Source organism: Gallinula chloropus (assembly GCF_964237585.1).
Source record: "Gallinula chloropus genome assembly, chromosome: 4".
Classification (NCBI taxonomy): Eukaryota; Metazoa; Chordata; class Aves; order Gruiformes; family Rallidae; genus Gallinula; species Gallinula chloropus.
This window is the reverse complement of record NC_140088.1, coordinates 63,570,349-63,591,428: the sequence shown is the minus strand read 5'-3', so window position 1 is coordinate 63,591,428 and position 21,080 is coordinate 63,570,349. Positions and strand designations below refer to the sequence as shown.

General features: G+C 38.9%; 1 protein-coding gene across 1 annotated transcript in view; it reads left to right on the top strand.

Annotated features, from left to right (window-relative positions):
• The window catches only part of GALNTL6 (polypeptide N-acetylgalactosaminyltransferase like 6), a gene marked incomplete at both ends in the record, with an annotated part of 462,129 nt that overhangs the window by 404,051 nt on the left and 36,998 nt on the right, over nucleotides 1-21,080 (top strand). Inside the window, one exon of the mRNA XM_084264175.1 lies at nucleotides 14,928-15,045. Coding sequence (XP_084120301.1) covers nucleotides 14,928-15,045 — 118 coding nt within the window. The remainder of the gene's footprint in view (nucleotides 1-14,927; nucleotides 15,046-21,080) is intronic.

The window sequence follows — 21,080 nt, the reverse complement described above, 5'->3', positions numbered from 1 at the left end:
GCTTAGTGATTTTTTTGAACTCTTCAGCACCATCGAGGGGCTTAATTTAGTAACTGAGGTGTAGGAAGGAACATTCTTTCTCCACTGAAGTACTTCATTTATGTGTTTGTTTCCTAAGAGGGAAGTATAACATCAGTTAAATCTTTTGTGATAAAATTGAAGTCAGTTTGCGAGGTTTGTGATAGAAGGAAATGTTTAACTTTTAAAAGTTTACAGATTAAGAGTTATGGTACCGAAAAGTAATTTGAGCAAAAATTCAAATAATACATTCAAAGTTAACATTTGGAGCATGTGTGAAATCCTATTTCAAAGGATGTTTTTACACGTAGCTTCCTGCATAACTGCCCTGAAAACATTTTATTTGGTATTCTAGGTCAGTATTTTCATACTTGAAATTAAAAATAACACTTCTTAACATAAGGTGTTTTCGGCAGCTAACCAAGCTGGCATCAATACAGGATGTCTAATCGCAGTAGGCTGTAGGAGACAGGCTGAGCCAGAACAGTTTAGCGTCTGATGAAAGCCCTCCTCATGTATCAGTTTCTAAACAAACACCTTTTTGCAAGAATTGATATTTCAGAGGATTATTTACATCAGCAGACAAGCCATGCACTTCCTGAAAATGGATTATTTTTTTTCTGTTTTGATACTTACTGCAATAGATTGCACTCTGACTTCTTCTTAGAAAATATATTTAAAAGATCTTACATTAATCTCCTCCCAGAGTGCAAATTAGCTCTGCTTCATCGATAAAACTCTGTAGCTGGAAAACTAAACTCAAAGTCTTTCATGCTAGAAGAAAAATGTTCTTAACTATATTCCTGTCTCTGAAACTGGAGCTTTTTATTACTTACACTATTTGTCAAGAATATGATACATATTTCTTGCTGAATAGTTGGCTGTTGGCTTTTGTCTTGATAATGAAATACATACACGCATGCTTGGAACGTATCTTGACAGTGGAGTGAACTTCATTATTCCACAGAGATGTAAAGATCTATTGTAGAAATATTGGCTCGGTTGTGTAGCGTTCATCATGTGGACACCATTGCTCATGGCAATAGGAACTTGTGGAAGCTGATATTATTCATTCGGAGTTTTGCCTGACACCCATCTTTATTATTAGCGCCTAGCAAATAACGTGTTGATCTTGAAGAACTACCAGGAATGCACACATGGATCTTTTGCTGGTACCTAGTGTGTACTTTCAGAGTTCCTCAGGTTACAAAAGCAAAAATAGCAAGATTTTTTTCACTGTTTCTTGGTTTTCTTCTTAGTACTTCAGATGACACCTGTAAGCTTGGCAATGGGAGTCTGTGTCCTACAGCGGTCATCTTTAAAAACTGAACCCCAAACAGACAGTGCATCTCTTGCTTGCTTCATTGCTCTCTGATTTAATAAATCCCACAGGAAATGAGAGCAAGTCTCAAGGTGAATTCCTTCCCTGCGAGACAGGGAGAGGTTGTTTTCTACATGGGGATTTGGACTGTGCTGAGTTTTCTCCTTGGGAAATGCAGGTGGATGAACCACCCCCAGATTAATGGGAGGGTATCTAAAGGGTATTGCTACAGACAGGGTGATGTATGAAGGAAGAGAACTGCTAATGCAGAGCATGCTGTGTCAGATTTGCTTGAAGCTGCTGTCCCCGCTCTGGAAAGAGAAGCAACAAAGACAAAATGCTGACCTCTGTGAAGCTCATTCTTCTTCTAAGAAAATGTACTAAGTCTTTCTTTCTCACTATTACTCTTTGTCAAGAAATTGTATCTTCTAGCTAGAGCAGCTTTTGGCCTCCAGGAATAGTTTCATCTGCAAATGATTGAAAGATATTGTCAGGAATCCACTTCACCTGACCCCAAAACACAGCTTACTTGTGACTATATTGCTTTTCTGCCTCCATTGAGAGATTAAGCCTTATCACTAAATAGCAAACTCCATTATGAGCGGAGTCCTTTTAGCAATACTTGGAAGCAGATTTTTTTTTTCCTTTGGCTTGTTTGCTTTCCCACTTGTTCCTAATATTAGTAGTTAATGGAATAGCATCTTCTGTAATTACAGTGGAGGCATGGTTCTGCTTTTAAAGTGTAGTTTGGAGGGGAAAATATTTGCAGTGGTCTGTTCCACTTTATTTGGAAGAACAGCACTTGGAAGAACAACACCCTGCATATAGCTTCAGAAGGAAAGCTATAAAAGTAATTCTGTCAATGCTAACAATTCCAATCTTTGACTTGCAATTCTGTGGTTTATCATGTACTTATTTGTGTTTTGCAATTTGTATTTAATTGCATGTCTGAGAAGGCTCGTGCATAACATTCTGCCTTTAAATCTTTCTTTCATTAGCTTTATTTTCTTGCCAGCAGAATGTGGCTGAATGCGACAGCAGCTGCTTTGCAACTATAACTCTTCTCTCATATTACTGATAATGACAGCCAACAATTTACTGTGCATATTAACTTTGCTTATGTGTTGTTGCATAACTGAAGTTTTCAGGAAAACATTTTCACAAACGCAGGACAACAAATGTCAGGCTGACCTAATTACCATTCTTCTCTATGGTTTCTATGGGATCTCTTCTGTGAGCTGGAGATGAGTGGTTTGAAGATATATTTGTTAGCAAAGCATTCAGATTTATTATCCTGCTATTTACAGCATCATCATTCTCATTTCTATTTAGCTGGTAGTCAGGGGATATTTTTACTTATGAAAGTAAAGGAAGAACTGCTCTAAGAGGAGGGAATGAGAACTGCTGATGAGATCCACGCTCCCTGGCTTACACCAGCCACAGAGATGAGCATCCCTTGAGAGTTTCCCCCTGCCAGGACAGCTGGCTGAGTTTCCCGGGGGAAATGGGATCAGAGCAGGTAATCAGGGGTCTTGGGACAAGAGATGAAAAAGAAGAGGGCTATGGTGATGGTTTAGACACAAGCAGTCCCCTCCTCAGAGGATTTATGTCCTTCAGAAGCATATAGCTTCTAATCTGTTAGCATAAATAATCCGTGTAGACCAGACCATTGCCACTAAAGAACAGATGATAATCTCAAAGATTAAGGTTAGATTACTGAGCAGTAGAAACAGAAGTGATGGAAGTACCTGCAGGGCTAAAATGATGTCCCATGGTGAGAAGTTTCTGGGCAAACAGAGCAGTTTGGCTCCTTGGGGAAAACAGATGATTTGAGGTGTGAAGCCCACCTATACACTGACACCAAACATGGTTTGTAGCAGCACCTTGATCTTTTACCAAGATTCAGTTTACACTTTCAAGAAAAGTCTCCACATTCAAGGCTGAGAAGCTGGGGGAAAGTAGAAATGCCTCAAAGTGTGAACTCAGGGCCTTAAAGCAGCCACTGACACTCCTCTTTGAAACTGTTTGAAGTATTTTCATGAGGAGCTAAGAAACCTGTCGGATCAGAAGCACTGAGACCTCTTTGTGTAGCCTGTAAAATGATAACAGCATTACCGATTCCCTCCTGTGAGTATCATTACTTAACAAGACTATCTGTCCGTAACTATCTGCAGAAAATAGAGCCTGTTTGTTCATGGTGGTGAATGTGACCGTTGATGGAGGAGATCAGATGAAACAACAGTCTCATTGGGGCTGCTTTGTGCCATTTCTAACAAAGATCATTCTGATTGTTTGTTATTAAGGACTTGGTGTTTTCTACCATGGTGCTTGTTTCGGTTTTCTGTAGGTTTGGGTGGACCTTTTTGTAAACTCTTAACAGCAAAGTCTTCAGAGGTCAGTTGCAAGAGTTCCACTTGTTCTCCAGCCTACCTTTCTGCCTCTTCAGGATTTGATACGCCTTTTGTCTGATTTCTCATTTAATTATGAAGTGACAAGGCTTTTGCTACCAAATTTGTGTAGATGATTCAGGGATGGCTACCTCAAATTTCTCCAACTCTTCAGATGTTTCTTAAAATAACCATATCACTCATTTTATCTGTATACTACTAGTCTAGATAAATGCAAAAGGATAGCATTTCCTCGAAGCGAGCACAGATAGGCGTCTTGGGATTTGAGTTAATGCAGAGGCAGTGCTTTTATGTTGCTGTTTTCAGTTCTCAAGGTTTTTTTCCTGCGGTATTTTCATTATAGATAAGTATAGGTTAGGATGACCCCTCCTCATCCTTGCGCTGTCATGTAGCAGGCAATGGGATTATGCAGGCACAAGTGTAGCTGGGCTGCGTGAACCTCCGGATCAGGGAGGGAGAAAGCCTGCAAGGCATCTTGTACCTTCCAGTTATATAAAATTTTTGGTTTGCAACTCCTAGGGTCAGGGAGTTTGGCCATCTCATGGGATGGAGGTAGTCTTGTGTACGTGGGCAGTTACACTACGTCAGGATTCTTGTTTCCAGCTCTGAGAACACCACGGTTTGTTCTGAATAGTTGGCACTGTAGCCCATACAAATTAGCAGAACTCTGTGGCAGCTATAATATCCTTATTTGCCTTCAAATCAGGTCCAGAGTTCACATACAATAATGTCATTTCACCAGGACTGTGTTTCAGACGCTTCAAACCATCTAAAGACCCAGCTGCAGGTTTGCAAGATGCAGTGGTTGGAAACAGAACCATGTCTTTCAGACAGATTTCTAGCGCTTCACCTCTGCATGTGACCATTCATCAGTAAAGAGTGTAATAAGTTCACTTGTGAAGCTTAATTTGAATATATTCACTTACATTTATGATAAACAAAAAATGTGATCTTTCAGCTGGGACAGACTGTTTTTCCTCAGCTGCTTATCAGAATAGTCCCATAGCTGACAGAGGGCAGCATTCAGAGCAGCAGACAGCAACTCTCACCATCAGAATCGTTTACTAACCATTAATGAAAGCTGCCTATACTCCGTTTTGGATATGTCCGTTCACAGCGAAATCCTGAAAGCAATACACTAGATACCAGGGGTTTTTGAAGAAATAAAATGATCTGTTGGCTGCCTTGTGCAATTCCTGACTGCCTTGCTGTTGAAAACCTCAAAAATATATTAATCTCCCATAGATCACGTTGTTGCTATTTTCTGTCTAGCTCATTATTGCTGAGGTACATTTCCATGCACCTTTAGTACAGAGTGAACGAGCTTATGCAAATGTGGAGAGCTATCCCTAGACCAGACTTTCATTTTATTTTTATTATCAAGTGGAGATTTTTTCTTTAATGTGATTTGCTATGAAGATAAAACAGGAAGGTTCATCTCCCAGGGTTTCCACAGCCCTGCCTGCCTATCTTTACAGCAACATCAAATTAAAAGCAGATGCTGTCATGGGACAATGAAGTGTTCAACCTCATCAGGTTTCAACTCCTTCATTCTTCATCGTGAAGTGTTTTCCAGTGTTTTTCCGTCAGTTCTATTTTTGAAAAACTGTTTTCACTGTTTCACAGTTTTTACAAGAAAATATTGTTGTGCCTCTGCTGCAGACAAGGAGAAATCTAATCTTGTTTTAGTTAAGTGCCTGCCTCCCCATTACCCTTCGTAATAGGGTAACATAGAAAATTACAGAGCTTTAATAAATAGCAGTGATGCATCCAGGAGTGCATTTCCAGGATCCCAAACTACCTTTGGCTGCATATTTGCCTCTTCAGGCATCTTTTTGTGGGTTGGGATGGGTTTTTTTGCCATCTTAAAACTTAATGATAACGTTCTTGAAATCTTTGACCTCTGGTAAACGAGTGGCCTGCTTTTTGTAGCTCTGGCATCACTGCACAGGCTCCAGCATCCCTCGCTGTCAGCGTGTAATCATTTCACGCTTCTGCATTCACCCGCAGAGACAGAGCTAAATGAAATATTAAAATTACCTTTTATCCCTATTTCCTTCCCACATTTGAAGCAGCATGTGCACGTAAGGGAAGAGTGATGGGCATTTGCTGACCATGTGGCAGAAGGGCTGATCAAAGGAATAATACACATCCATATCCTCAGCTCCACGGCAGATCACAGGCCATATTATTAACTGTGTGTCTCATCCACTTAGCTTTGTGCGAGGGCTCCATCTGCCTGAATCAGAGTTGCTAGGGGCACTTCATGGGACCTCGAAGAAAAGCCAATTCTATCAGAGTGATTGGCAGAAATATTTTAAAAGACTTCACTAAACATTCAGGAGCCGGTCATTGTGACTGTACTCCCGCTTCTTTAAAAATCTCTGCAACTCAGAAATGTTCTGGAAGTGACCCTCACTAACTATTCAGTCTGATCTGGGGTATGAACAGAGGGGTGTGACCCTCACTAACTATTCAGTCTGATCTGGGGTGTGAACGGAGGGGTGAACAAAAAATAAACCTGCTGAAACTCCCGTTGCTGTTTCCTTGCGACCCTTCAACACTAACTGCTCATGTTTGCTCATCTAAATCATTCAGCATTGCACAAATAAAGCTTCAGTCTGAAATACTGCAGAAGAGCTGGGGGAAAAACTTTTTCTTTTTTGCATGGAGTTTATGGTGGTGACTGTAATTTGACTGCCTTTTTTGTCTGTTTCCAAAGTTTCCCAGCTGTTGCAGGTACGGGTGTAAGTGCTATACAGTGACATGCAGCATGGCTAGCAGAATGGCCTTTTTTCCTCACTTGCTATCCACTTGTAACCGCTAACTGGTTGGATTTGTTATCCTTGTTTATCTAGGAATCTCTCTTGGGGTGGGGGGAAGAACAAGGTCCAAATTAAAGACTCTTTCGGAAATAAGAAACTGTGTTGGGGCCAGTGGTTCTTGAGTTTAAATTTTCCTTGTCATGCTATGCTGGGCTTCAGTAAATCAATAAAGCAAAAGTAAGCACTGGAAAAGGAAGATAGTTTTTTGGTTTATACCTCTACATGTAAGGAGGGGAAGATAGCATCATAATTGGGTAGTAATTCTGTTCAGCTCCTGCCCCCATATATTGAGGGAACATCCTTGAAGGTAATGATGGGATTTAATGAACTGTTGTTATTCCCTAATGCTTGGGAGGTGGTGATAGAGTTACTGTACAACCAGGAAGGATAATCTAAAAATATGCTGCTGGCTTTATTCCTTATTTGAAAATAGAAACTTAATTTCCAGCAAGATGTCCATTTACATAAGTGTTACTTTCCATAGATGTGGATTTCCTCACTAGTTTGAACAGATTTTTCCTGTTCAGGTTAGAGTATTGGCATTGCCTTAAAATTCCAACCTCATGTTTCATAATAACCCAGTGGCAAAAGATGATAGTAGGAGGTTTGCTGCAATTTTACAATCAAAATAATTGGATTTTCACAAGAACCAGGAACAGGATTATTTCTTCCGAAATTCTTAGGCTGTGCAAAACACTACTTATCCATTTGAATTCTGACCTTGGGTTAGCTTTAAATGCAATATGTAGTGCAGTTAATAATCTAGACGAGTTGAGAAAAAGTGTATTCTTTCCAAGAGGAAAAAACCCCAACTTTTTTATATTCAGTTTTATATATGTTTTAAACTGAACCTTCCAAAAGCCAGGAAAGCTGAAGTAGGTTCATGTTTTAAGGGACAGCTGGTAATACTTTGCCTCTGATCAATCTTTATTTTTACATTAAATTTTTAAAGATTATTTTTTCAAGGGACAACCCATCAGTATGAAAAGGTACTGTAAATTGACAGTTATGTAAAAGCCTGCTTAGAGGTTGCTTTCAGTTTGGTTGGTGTGTTGGGGTTTGTTTTCTTTTAATCCCAGCAGTTCTTATTCACTTCATAATAATAGACCGAAGGTTTTCTTGCTGCAGTTGAACTCTGTAAGTCTAAAATCCATGCCTGCTCATGACATCAGTGTGACTCAGCCATAAGTGTCACTCTCAGCTCCACTTTCATGCTTGTGCAGCACTCATGTCTCAGTCTACTAAGAGCGGTCATCTGTTGGAGTCATCCCTTTAGTATGACTTGCATCATAATATCCCAGCTGGTCTTTTGCTCCTGGCTTACCCTTCTGAACACCTTTGCCTGTAGGACATTTTCAGGAGCTTGTTTCTTTATTATTGTTATTGTTGTTATCATCATCATTATTTAATTATTTAATTATTTAAATTTTTGTTATTTACTACTTTCTGGTTGTCCACATCCTTAATTTGAGTTCTGTAGATCTCTAGCAATAATTCAGACAGATTTACCTTGGATTATGAGAGGTAATTTTGAGGAGGGAAAGCCCTCTCTTCAGAGGCTTCTCTACTCAACTGACTCTCCTCTTCTACAGCTTTGTTAACTTTCTAAATATGGGAGGGGAGGCTAAATGGGCCACGGCATCATTACCTACATAAGGGCTCATCACTCTTTTATGATACAATAATTAAAAGAGGTTTAGACATGTGTTAAGAAAAATACAGAAAACATGGAAAGAAGCTATGTGATGAAATGGTAGGCAAAATTTATAAACTGAATCTGAGTTGTTCTTAGAGCTTTCTCTGAGGCTGATACTCTGCAGCTGACTTTCTGGCTGTCTGTTGGAGAATAATGGGGTTTTATCTTAATATTTCCCCCCCCAAAAAACCCAGTCAAATTATAAAATGAACTATAAGTATCTAGGGACTTGTGAGTTAATCTAAAGTAACACAACGTGACTGATACATGTTTCAGCGCAATGGTCTATTTTAATGTGATTTGAACTGATAGGTTATGTAAAAACTAAGGCTGATGTCTTCTTGGTTTTCATACTTTAAAAATATTTGCTTAAATACAAATATATATACACTTTTAAACTTAAAGTGAGAAAGGCATAATGCTACTTACACAAGTTTCATGTAAGGAAGCAAACTGTTGATTGTGTAGCACATTCACAATCTCAGTCATTCCATAAGAACTTAAATTTTTATCGAAACTTTTTGAACGCTGTTGGTCATGAGAAACTTGCAATGCCTGGCATCAAAATGAGGCCTTGTAATTTTAGTAGAGTGACTGTTGATCGCATGGAGAGGCCAGGAAAAGTAGGAGTCAAAGTAAATTGGTCTGATCTCCAGCCTGCATAATAGTGCCTTCTGCGGTGGGGACTAGCAGAGTCAGAAAAAGCTTGTGTGACTTTGTCATAACTTGTCACAAGCAGCTACTATCACTAGTGGGTACTGTCTGTTGGGTACACACCCATTTTACTGCTACATTGGCATTTTTGTAGGTTTGGGTTGTCCAAAAAAAATTCCTTTAAGTTAAAGCATAATGGAACTCTGCTAAATCTGAACGCAACTCTGCTGTGGAAAAGGGAAGGGTTTTGTTGTCAACATTGACTAGAATTTGAATGGAGCAGATTAAAAAGAGAGGTACTTATCATTGCAAAGTTAGTCATGTTATGCTAGCTTATGGGTGAGTGCACTTCTAGAGATTTTTGGGGGGAAAAAATATCAGGAGGACATTTAGTACATCAGAACATTAGTTCCCCATCCCTGTGAGTGTTCAAGGCTGGGTTGGATGGGGCGTTGGGCAACCTGGTTTAGTGGAAAGTGTGCCTGCTTACAGCAGGGGGTTGTAACTAGTTGGTCTTTGAGGTCCCTTCCAGCCCAAACTGGTATGTGACTCTATGAATAAAGATGGGTGAAATTTTATTGGTTTGCCTCTTAAAGGGCAGATATCTCACAATTTAATTATGACTCATTAAATACTTGACTGGATTCCAGTGATTAGAAATGTATGAAACATGCATGCAGATTCACAGGTATTTATTGTAGGTAAGATGGAGATGGTGTGCATCTGTATTAAATCTATCAACATGTGATGAATTCTGCAAACAACATATGAGAAAGATACAGGGAAGGAAAATTAGCATAAGAATATCCCAACTGCTTAAGACTGACTATGAAATTATACAGGAGTTTAATAAGAGAATACAGATAACTGAAACCCACTGGGTATGAAGAAGGACTCTGCACAGTAGGATACAGCTATACAAATTGGAATTTGCGCAAGAATAGCTTCAGTTTGGTTTGTGAAAATTGCTGGGGTAGCTTACCATAAATAATTAGGGTTTCAGAGTAACGTATGTTAACAGAGGGGAAAAAAAACGAGCTGCCCATTTACAGTGCGCTGCAGAAACAGCTTTGAATTCACAGGGAATGAAGCGCTGGGCTGGAGGCAGATTTTCTGGGGAGCACATCAATTTTAAGACAGACCCTTTCCTTACACAGCTGATCTGTCACATATTTTAACATACGTTTTTTACACTCTCTAAGGAGATAGCAGAGACATCAGAAACAAAGTGCCTTGCAAAACTTATGTGTTCTTTTGGTACAGACTGGGGCACAAACTTGGGAAAAGTTGTCCAGAAGCCCGGGCATTTCTTCTTGAGGGAAAAAAAAAGGAGTAAATTCCATAGGCTAATGTCACAGATATGGGTTTTACTTTTAAAGTTTTGATGATTTCATAAACATAGAGATTACTCATGTTGTTAGAATGGATGAAAGATAAAAGAAAACAATGCCTTACAGAAATATGAAATGTGAAAAGGTCAGTGCATTTAAAAATACATTTCTAAATATATCTGGTTAAAGAGCTAAGTATATAAAAGACACTGCTTTTTATTTTACTTCTTGGAAAATTCAGTATGTCTCATTCACATTCATTCCAGCTTACTTCAGCATCTTTTTCTATGCACAGTATAGAATCTGTCCCTTGATTTATCTTCAGCTGGAGCAACGTTAAAGTTCATGTTTTTGTCATTTATTGCATTAACCTAATATCACTTCCTAGCCATTCCATCAATTAATCTTAATTTCTTTTCTTTTTCTTTCTTCATTCACTTCACTTCATGTGACCAAGGCTGTCTCTTACATTACCCATACATAGATTTTCATTTTTCCCTTTATAAGAACCTTTTATTACGTTGGAATAAAGTCAGCTTCTGCTGTTGGCTTTAAGAAGCTTTGGTGCAGTATCAGGAATCACTGCAGAGAGCATCAACAGCCGTAACCTCTGAAACAACGGATTTGAATTTATGCACTCTTCTGAGATGCCTTCTTGTGGCATCACTAGAGCACAAGGGCATGTCCCTTGATTAATAAGACATTGAAACTCGCTATGAAAAGTGTGCAAGTCCAGCTTAAACTGTGCTCAGGAGGTCACCAGTCATTTCTGGAACTGTCACTGTGCCAACAACAACACATCTCCCTTCCTACTCATTGGTCTCATCCAAGACTCCACAAGGTCAACAGGACCCCATGCTGAATCCCAATGCTGGCTGCATTTACCCCAGATTTTGTACCACGTGCCAGTTGATTTGGCACTGAAGATCAGCTTGTCTAACAGTTCCTGCGTGAGGTGGACACCTTTTTTATCTATTCCTGCTCAGTGTTTCAGGACAGAGCTTTTAATCAGTCTGGATTACGCAGAGAGATGCATTGTGCAATATGCCATTCACTGGACACAATTATAATGCCAAATTTCAGCTGTTCCAGGCAGGTTTATTCCTATCAGCCCTTTCCAAAGCATACCAGTATGCAGCAGCATCTCTATTCAACAATGACCATGGCACAGTGTAGTATTTTCTTTGTCAAATAACAAGATGACAAACTGACATTCATCTGCTGACATATAATGATGTTAAATAGATGTGTCATATGCTGGGAATCTTCCAGTCTCAACATCACCATGCCTACTACCCGCCCCATCTAGCACAGATGCCTTCCCTTTTTCATTTCCTAAGTGTCTTTCTGCGTGCTGTCAAAGCTCCTCTTTCTTTTTCACCTCTTCACAAATCCTTTAGGTCCACTGTATGTATCACTCTTACAGTGTAACAATTCCAAACGCTGCCACACAGCTCGTTTATTTGCAATATAAAACATTCACTTCATATGCAAGAAACCTCATGCTCCTTTTAAATCTGTGTCATTCTTTCTCTTACCTTTGAAAGTTCAGAGATGGTCTTTTTTCTTCCTCTGCGTGTAAATTATGAGAAGTTACAAAATTCTTTGCTGGCCACAGCTAAGCTGTTGTTACACATCTTTCAGTGCACTTGTTTAATCTGTTTGTAAACTATATTTTCCCTTTAAGCATTTGCCTGCCATTTCCTCGTCTGGATTTTTGCAAAAAATAATTTTGACAGGTGGGGTTTTTTTTGCACTCCCACCAAATTAAACTCTTTTTCCATCTCAGCAGAGGAATCTGTGACACTTTTGGATCAGCTTTTACTCATAGTATGTCTCTTCTAGATATAGGCAGTGAGACTGTGCAGTGCCACTCATGTGGAAGGTTTTTTATAACTATATTTTAAACAACTTCAGCCTTTCCATCTTTTCTAATGTTTTAGGAGTCTTTGTCCTTGTTAAGTTTTTGACTATTTTCCAACTTCCCCCTGTAATTACTCACATAATATTTTGCTACTGTATCTCAAGTCGGATTGTTAAAGTGTCTGAATAGGACATTTAATGAAAAATTACTTTTACAAATGTAACATTGTATTTGACATTTCCACGTGGAAGCCATTTAACAAGAGATTGATTCTTCTCCTTTGGGCTCGGTGCAGTCCCTATTTGTGTGAGTGATCCTATTGACTACAAAAGAACTTTTCATATCGGTCATGACTCTAGGATTGGACTCTTCATATTTTGTGGCACGGAGTTCAGTAAGTCAGTCTTTCTGTCCTCTTCATCACTCTTCCTGCAAAACAACCAATGTCAGAACATGTTGTGGAATAAAAAAAGAATCAAGCAACATTACATGAAACTTTTTTTCTTGATTCCTTTTTAAGTAATTGCAAGCAGTATAACTTTGCTGCTCTTCCAGTCATTGTTTGGTAGTTTTGCTAATTGTTCTGAACTTTCATGAACTAACATCTAAATGACAAGGGGTTTCCCTACTCAATATTACCACTGGAAAAATTTACAGTTTAGTTATAAAGTATCACTTGCAAATATCTGCCACTATTTTGGATTTTGAAGGCTCTGATTTTTTCATCACCTTTCATCTGATTCCTACGTGTGGATTGTCTTTTTCATAGGCCATTCACCATTCATGAAAGATATTGCACCTAAGAGAATTAGAGAAATACTACGTTTCTCCAGTGATTTCTGGGACTTCATTTCTTCTACCAGTAAAGATTTAGTTATAAGCATTCTCCATGCAAGTCCATGTCTATAAAAGTACATCGTGTTTTGATTATATAGAACCTGGAGTCACAAAGGGCATGTTGTAATTAGATTCACTTCAGTAGGAATTGAAAATGCATTGTAGCAGTCAGAATCCCCAGGGGAAGGTTTCTAATACAATTTATTCATATGTGGAAAGAACGGTCAATATTTGAGGAATAAAATGTCAATAAAAGTATAAAAGTATTCATGTTCAGCATATGCTATAATGCATGGCTTTGCCAGTTAGAATATTGTAGCTTTGTTTCACAGTGCTTCTGTGTGCTTTTAAACATATGATCTTTAAAGGAAAACAGAATTAGTCTATTAAAACCAGAATTCCTTAGTCATGAAAATAGGTAGTTTAATATTAGATATAAGCTAATATATATATATGTTAAAAGTATCTTAAAATAATGAAGGATCAAATATCTGTAATGGTTTTCATTACCATTAATGCAGATGAGAGGATCTTCATGCATGGGGGATTTGCTGGCTTCCTAACAGTGTTAGAGACCACTCAGCAGTCTGCTTGCTATTGTATCTTCTCCTTTGGCTTAGATGAAAAATAGCGTATAGGAAGAGTTAATGCAGAGAAAATACGGCAGAATGTCATTACATTAATTTCACGTCTTCTTTAACAAACCCTAACATGTGCTTGGATTTCTGTGATACCTAGCAGTCCTGAGTCCACTGCCAAATCCTGGATCAGCAGCAAAGGGAGAAGTTTTTTCTTTGCCAGGCAGTTCTTCAGGGATGGTCCCATTTGCTTCCGTAGCCCCAAGCAAACCTCCAGTTGTCATTCATAACAAAAATGCCCTAGATGAGCTGCAGCATTGCAAAGCACAGGCTGAAGGATCCAGTTGCACCTTTCTTCTCTGATAAGGAAAGACCATCATGGTCTCTCTTAAATTACGTGACTTTCCTCTTGCTGACCAAATATCAAGAATAATGTCTTCCTTCTAGCCCCTTGCTCTAAAACTCATGGAGCAAGTGTTGATCCACATTGATTAAATTAAACACTTGGGTTGGACTGCCTTCAGTCTGTTGCCTCCTTACTACTGTAGATCCCTTTATAAACCCCTTACACCACAACTTCATGGAGCAACGTTCAGATCCTGACAGCTGTCAGTGTATTTGCTGCATTAAAAGATGTGGTTGTCTCAGTAGTGAAAGAAAAAAAAGAAAAAGAAACCCCCTAGTTTCCAGTACTAAATTCCTTCTTACAGATTTAAAATGTGCTTTTCATTAATATTTTCTAATGCTAACTTTAAACATCTCATTTGTTTAAATATCTCATTTGCCTGTGGAGTTAATGCAAGTAAATTCCAAGTGTTTATTCATGGCATAAATGAAAACATGGGAAAGATAGCAAACTGCCTATGAGTTAAGTGACCACTGTGAGACAAAGTTTAGGAGTTCTAAATACTGCTGTAGCAAAGCAGATATTTAACTCCTAGCAGCAGCTATGTAGCCACCCCCTGTCATCTTTCTGCCTTTCTCTAACCAGTACCTATGAGACTGAAATGAAGAGTTTTGTTAATTTTCATACATGAGTTACTTCACATGGAGTACTGAGACTACATTAAATACTTGGGCAGGTTTCCAGAGTCCCTTTCTTTTTCTGCTACATGGATTTCCTTACAAATGAACAGAATTTGCTTTTTTTCCAAGGAGTTTGTGCCTGATTTTTGTACCTTGCTCTATATCTATCTACACGTCTGTCCCATTTCTCATCTAGAGTCTGTTTTGGGGTGAATAAAGGGTAAATGCCATTTGTTTACAGTACCCTTTGTCTGCAATTGCAACTGCAGAAGCCAGACCACCTACATTCACATAAACACATAAACAGGCACACGCACACAGTGTCCAAGCATCTTCATTATTGTTTGCATTGTTTTATTCATCCTTCAGGTCTCCTGTAATGGCTGGAGGTCTATTTGCCGTTAACCGGAAATGGTTTTGGGAGCTGGGAGGCTATGATCCAGGATTAGAAATATGGGGAGGAGAGCAGTATGAAATCTCCTTTAAGGTAAGTCATCAAGTCACCCTGTATGATCCTTCTGTACTTGTTTGGTGCAAGACTCGTGATTATTATGCTTTCATTCATACTGGCTTTTGTCTTTTAACTAAAATTTATTTGGTACAGTACAACCTTTTTCTGTAGGAATTCCTACTCATTTCCACAGACACCTATGCCATAAACATATTCTCCAGGAACCATACAAAAATCATATAGAGTGCAGTTCGTTCCAACAATGTGGTAGCTTACTGCCACTAAAGAATGAAGTTCTACCTTGTTCTTTTCATCAGCTCTTCTCTATTTACCCACTCTCGGATGCTGTATTTACTTGATGCTCAGGTGTTGAGGTCAGGTCAATAATCCAAGAGTTGACTAATCCAGAAAAAAAAGAAAAGCATAATTTTCTGTCCCAATCAACAAGTTTTATCATCTCCTGGTGTAGGCTTCCCTGGAGTCAGCTCAAAGAAAATGAGTGGAAATGAAAAGAGAAAGTCATAGGAAGAAGAACCCTGTTCAGTAGCAGTGAATCACTAGATCAGTTCAGCTGCTATGAGCTGTCCTCTACTGGCCAAATTTTCAAAATCAGATTATTTTTAATTACATTTAAATAATTGCAATGAAGAAGTATATGGGGAGTTTTCCAGTGCTCAGGTTATGTACAACCAGCCAGGGTATATCTCTATATCTTCTATGGCAACATGTGCATTCAAATCATTTACTTGACTTTTACATGTCAAATTGATAGTCTTGTTACTTTCCACATTAAAATACGTACTTGTATTAGTTTGATGAGGACTAACATGTCTAATTTTGAAATTTGAGAGTATTATGTTCCAGTATACCAAAAGACATAAGAACTCTACATGCAAAGATTTTCAATGACTTGATAGAATTTCATGACACTGATGAATTGAGTCAAACATATTTGGATAAAGCTTGGAACTGAAATTAGAGTTCACATTTAGCTTCAGGATCTTTCCAACCTACTTCCAAACTCTGACAGTATAAAGCTCAGTAAATAAATTGAGTATGTCAGCCGTGACTAATATCATACATCTTGCTGCATCTGAGTTTCAACAATGATTAAAACAATAGAGCTAAAGCAATTCTGTTGAGCAAAACATACAGCATGACCCTACACTGGACTTCCAGGCTGTCTTTACAGGAGTTATCAAGAATAGCAAAATGGTTTGTATTAACTGTGCTATTCTCATGTTTCTCCTAATCATTTTTATACCCCAGCAGAATAAAACACGAAGGCAGGAGAGAGCCAGCATCTAGACAGTGTGTTTAAAAAATATTGATTTAGGTTATTTTAGAGGCAGATGTAAGTAGTCACTAGTAGCTGTCACACTGGTCATTAACAGGTCACACAAGTTTTATCATCCTATTTCAAATATTCCTTTTATTCGTCATCACAAAGAATATACTTGTCATGGTCTCCAGTCTTTGTACAGAAACCATGGTAACAGCACTGGAAGCTGAAATACTGGATTGTCCCAGCGTGTTTTGCTCAAGTGATAGATTTTTTTTTTTTTTTTTGGAGGCAGCTGTGTCACACTGGGTCTCATTTCAGTCATGTCTCCTGATTCATCTCATTAGTGTATAATGACCTTAAGGTCCCTGTCCTTTCTTATAAAAGGAAGAAAAAAAAGTACTCTGTAGATGTGATCACCAAGTAGGAACAACTTTCTGTTGGAAGAATTTAACAGATACAAGTTTTAAAAAGACGACCGCTGTTTTGTTTGGAATGACAAAAAAATGGGATAAAACCATGAAGGAGGGAGGGAAAAACAGAAAGGCCTGGGTGTTATTATATTAGAATCACTAGTATCAGCTTGGGAAAGGTTTCTGCTTCAAGTTGCTACTATAGCGATGGATTCAGTCATCTTAAAACTTATTTAAAGGAGAATGAGTTAGGCAGACAGTTTAAACTACCAGTTTTATTTGCAAACCTTGCTATCTCTCCATTATTCACAAAGTCAATGAAAAAGACAGCCTGGTTCAGTTTCCTCACCTACTTGAGTGGGTCCAAAACTACATCTTACCTTTCCTTAGTGTCCACATCTATTGTTTATGGCAGCATCATTGGATGGGTGCCCTGTGCCAATACCAATTTTCCCGTTAATGATATTTTGTCTGGCAAGTAATTATTTGGAGAATCCTGCCTCAGGAATATCTCTAACCACCAGACATTAGCTGATCCCACTCAGTTGTTTTTTGACTCCATTAGTTCCTAAGTATTTTGTATAAACATGGCTGGTTTTCATTAAAATGTTGTGAAAACCAGCTGATTTGAGATAGCTCATGATTTTGGGAAGTTTGTATTTAGAGGACTGTTTCAGGCTGATCTTTAACCTCAGAGACAGACATGGTGTTCCTTTTATGTTCTTCATATATCCTCTTGGTTTTAACTTTGAGATTCATTCTAAACAGGGACCGTGCTGGTGACACAACCTTCCCAGCATCAGGCTGGGGAATTCTTGTGGCTAATTCAAATAGTAATGTAATTATGCAGGGGCACAGACCAGAGTGAGCTGTGTCACATGCTCCCTGAAATTAAGCAGTGTCCAGTTCATCTTGTACTAGTTGCCCTCTGTGTTCACAGGTTGTTTCTGTTCCTCTATTCAGCGATGCGTCTTCAACTCCGTGTACAGACCCACTGTAACCATTCTATTAATGTTTTAAGAGCAGGCTGAGGTAGTATAGAGTAGACAAGCACCACTGATGTTTTGATGCAAATGTGATGTTACAAGTGTGTTGAGGAAGGTTTTTGACCAATGTATGTGTCAAATACATGTCCAAATTCACTGGTGACAAACCTGGTATTGTGTTTAACAAGCAGTATGTGTTTGATATCCTCTGACCTAATTTTATTTGGAAAAGAATTTCCTGTATGTTGTGATGGCAGTTCAGATGGGAACCCAAGAGTGCAAAGTGTGGGCTTTGAGAGTCAAAGAAACTGTATCTTTCAAAAAAGTATAATGGCTAGTCCTTTGCTAGTCAAGACTCAATGAACTAGCTTGCCTCAAGTCCTCTGACCTAGGGAATTACTGGCTGCTTCATCAGGAACTTAATAGCAGCTGCTCTACTCCGCTCACTGTAATCTACTGTGTTTTGCAAGCCTCAGACAAGCAATGAATTAAAGTCCAGTGCTGGATCAAGGGCCATCATGCAAGCTCAAAGGAATCAGTAATAATAGCAAAGCCATATTGCTTTATGAGTTCAAGATGCTAAGACAGAGTTCAAGGACTGATTAAAAATTGGATTAGCAGGACTGGTGGCTGCCTGGGGAGTCAGACAACAGCTCCTGATCAGAAGAGGTCAAACCAGGTTTAGGAAAGATACTCAGGCTGGGAAGCTTGGAGGGAAAGTGGCGATTTTGATATTTCTCTCTGGCTGTACCATTAGATGTGGCCTGAGTAGACAGACACTTCAGTGCAGAGCACGGTCCTAACCGAAAAACTTTTTCTGAGGGGTAGGTTGCATTATTACCTTGTACAGGGACAGAAGGCCGGAGGTGTGAGCAAAAATGTGTGTGTTTGGGGGGTGGGGAAGAGAGTTTGATGGAAAAGAAAGATACTACAGGGAGTGAGTCTGCAAGTGAATCTAAATTTACTGCAGTGTAATTCAGTAAGTCACTCCAAAATGCATTGTACTTTATAATGTTCTCGTGACGTTTGGACTTGTGCCATAGCAGGAAAGGAAACTTCCTCAAACTTCAGGCATGACTATTGCAGGTGCTGACTTGTCAGGAACACAGGGGGAAAAAAAGGGGGGAAGAAAAAAAGGCTTCTGCTTAAAAGTTTGCTTGACCTTTATCTCCTCAACTACAAAACTCAGTGTATATCTCACTTATTTTTTTCTTGCTTGCTAACAGTCCAAAGCAGAGCACATGCATGCAGCATTCACTGGATGGTGAGGCAGCCACAACCCATGCCTCAAAATATGACCGCTTCATTAAATAGTTTCTTAGATTAATTTTTACATAAGAAATAATGTGCAGTATTTTATATTTTTTTGGCAGCATAACCTCAGGATCAATTTTTTAATTAAAGAGTTGCTGACGATACTGCTCAGTGTGTGCCAGACTTGTGAAAGCTGGCAAAGTACTGGAACTGACCTGATTAATAGCCTCTCTTCTCAACAACTGGGGAAGCCACTATTTAGGAAATCCTGAATTTAAATCTGTTAGAAAGACACAGTTTATGTAGTAATTTCCAAAATACACACTAGTGAGAGATACTAATTTCCTGTATTTGCAGAAGATCCTTTACATTGGATGGTCCTTAGGCATCTTAAGTCATATCTTAACAAAATTGCTAATGGCAATGCCCCCAGGCCTCTTTGAAGCTAGTCATCCATATAGAGCGTTGTTTTGTCCTTACCAATGGATCTTCCAGATTCTCTTTGTCCCAGTTTTCAAACACACACCCCCAAGTCCATTAATCACTTTCTTTATCATCACTGTCCTCATGATTATCAACCCCCTTCACCACTGGCAATTTTGGCTGGAGATAGGGAGTTGTGGCAGCATTATCGACCACTTGTTGATGCACTTGTAATACGTATGAAGAACTGACAAGCATGGAATATTGCCACTTTTCTCAATGTTTAGAGGTGCCAGTGAGTATTGTAGAAATACCCACAATTATCAGTTCCCAGTTTACACAGTACAGTTTTAATATCCCTGACCAGAAATCCCACTGCACCATGAGTAAATGGTTTTGCTGTTTGTGAACCCATTGTCTGCAGATTTGCAGTCAGTGATCCTGGTTTTCAGGCTTCTTTCTTGCATTTAGCTGAACATTCTCACTACATGGAAAAGATCACCAGAAAGTATTCTTTCTCCTTTTCTACAACTGACAAATCTGTTCATTGACTTACAGTAGAGGAAGAGTAACCAAAAAAATCTTTATATTCTTTTATATTCTTTGTTTCTACAACTTTGTAAGCCCCACTGTGGTAATACATTTCTGCTTTTTGTACTCCATGCCTCCCACACAACACTGAGAGCACCAAGTTGGCAGCTTTGTATGACATACTTTATATTCCTCTTTTGCCAGTTTACTGTTTGTTTTTTCCATCCATTTCAGTGTCTCTCACCATTGTCTGTCTTGTTAGTGACTCTCAGCAGCAGTATATTTCTCAATTAGTTTTGAAGCCCGATCCAAAATCCATTCAGTCCCCCCTCAATCTTTCACATAATTTGCTGTATGTTTATGCTCCTGTTCCACAGCAACGCATCCTCCACTGCTCAAAAATCATGACTCTCTCTTGCTGCGGTAATTATGATTACAGTGGAGCATATGGATTAGAGTCTTCACTCTCACATGCACAGTATTTACATTTTCCAGATAGTCCCCAGGCTGGATCACTCATAAACTAGAGAGATAAAGGGGGGTGGAACCATAAGAGCGAGCGGAATTCGATTTGAAAGACAAAGTAGTGATGTGAAAAGATGGTGATTCACCCAAAATCCCACAAGAGCTGTAGAACAGAGACAAAAAAATGCATGTGACATCTAAGCTCCAGTCAGGAACAGTCGTGTAACCGCAGCTTAATCTCTTTTAAAGCTTGCATCAGTGCCTGCCTTTTGCTTTCAGCCACCCCTATAAAGTGTTTCTCAGCATTCTGTTGGAAGGAGATGTATAAAGATAAATTATGATGTAGTATATGGTTGACACACAAACTACTCTTCTTTTGATCTTTCCAAGCTGAAATTGTGTTGGTTTTGGTTTTGTCTTTGGGTTTTATGCTTCAGCTGTGGACCAGAGTCATTGCTTTTGTAAGAAAGACGTTAGCAGTCTTGAGGGGTTCATTGCTTACTTCTTAGGTAAACAGAGAAGCATCAGTGTTGTGATGTCATTTTGGCAAATGTCCCATGCCACCTGAATGCCTTTCATGGTACACTGGAGGTCTGTGATATTTAACACAGAAGACATCCTTTGATTTCTTGCATTTAGCGTGCATGACATAAAAATGCACGTTTTAAAGACAAAGTTGCCAGGATTGATCTTCCCAGGAAAATATAAAAAACACTT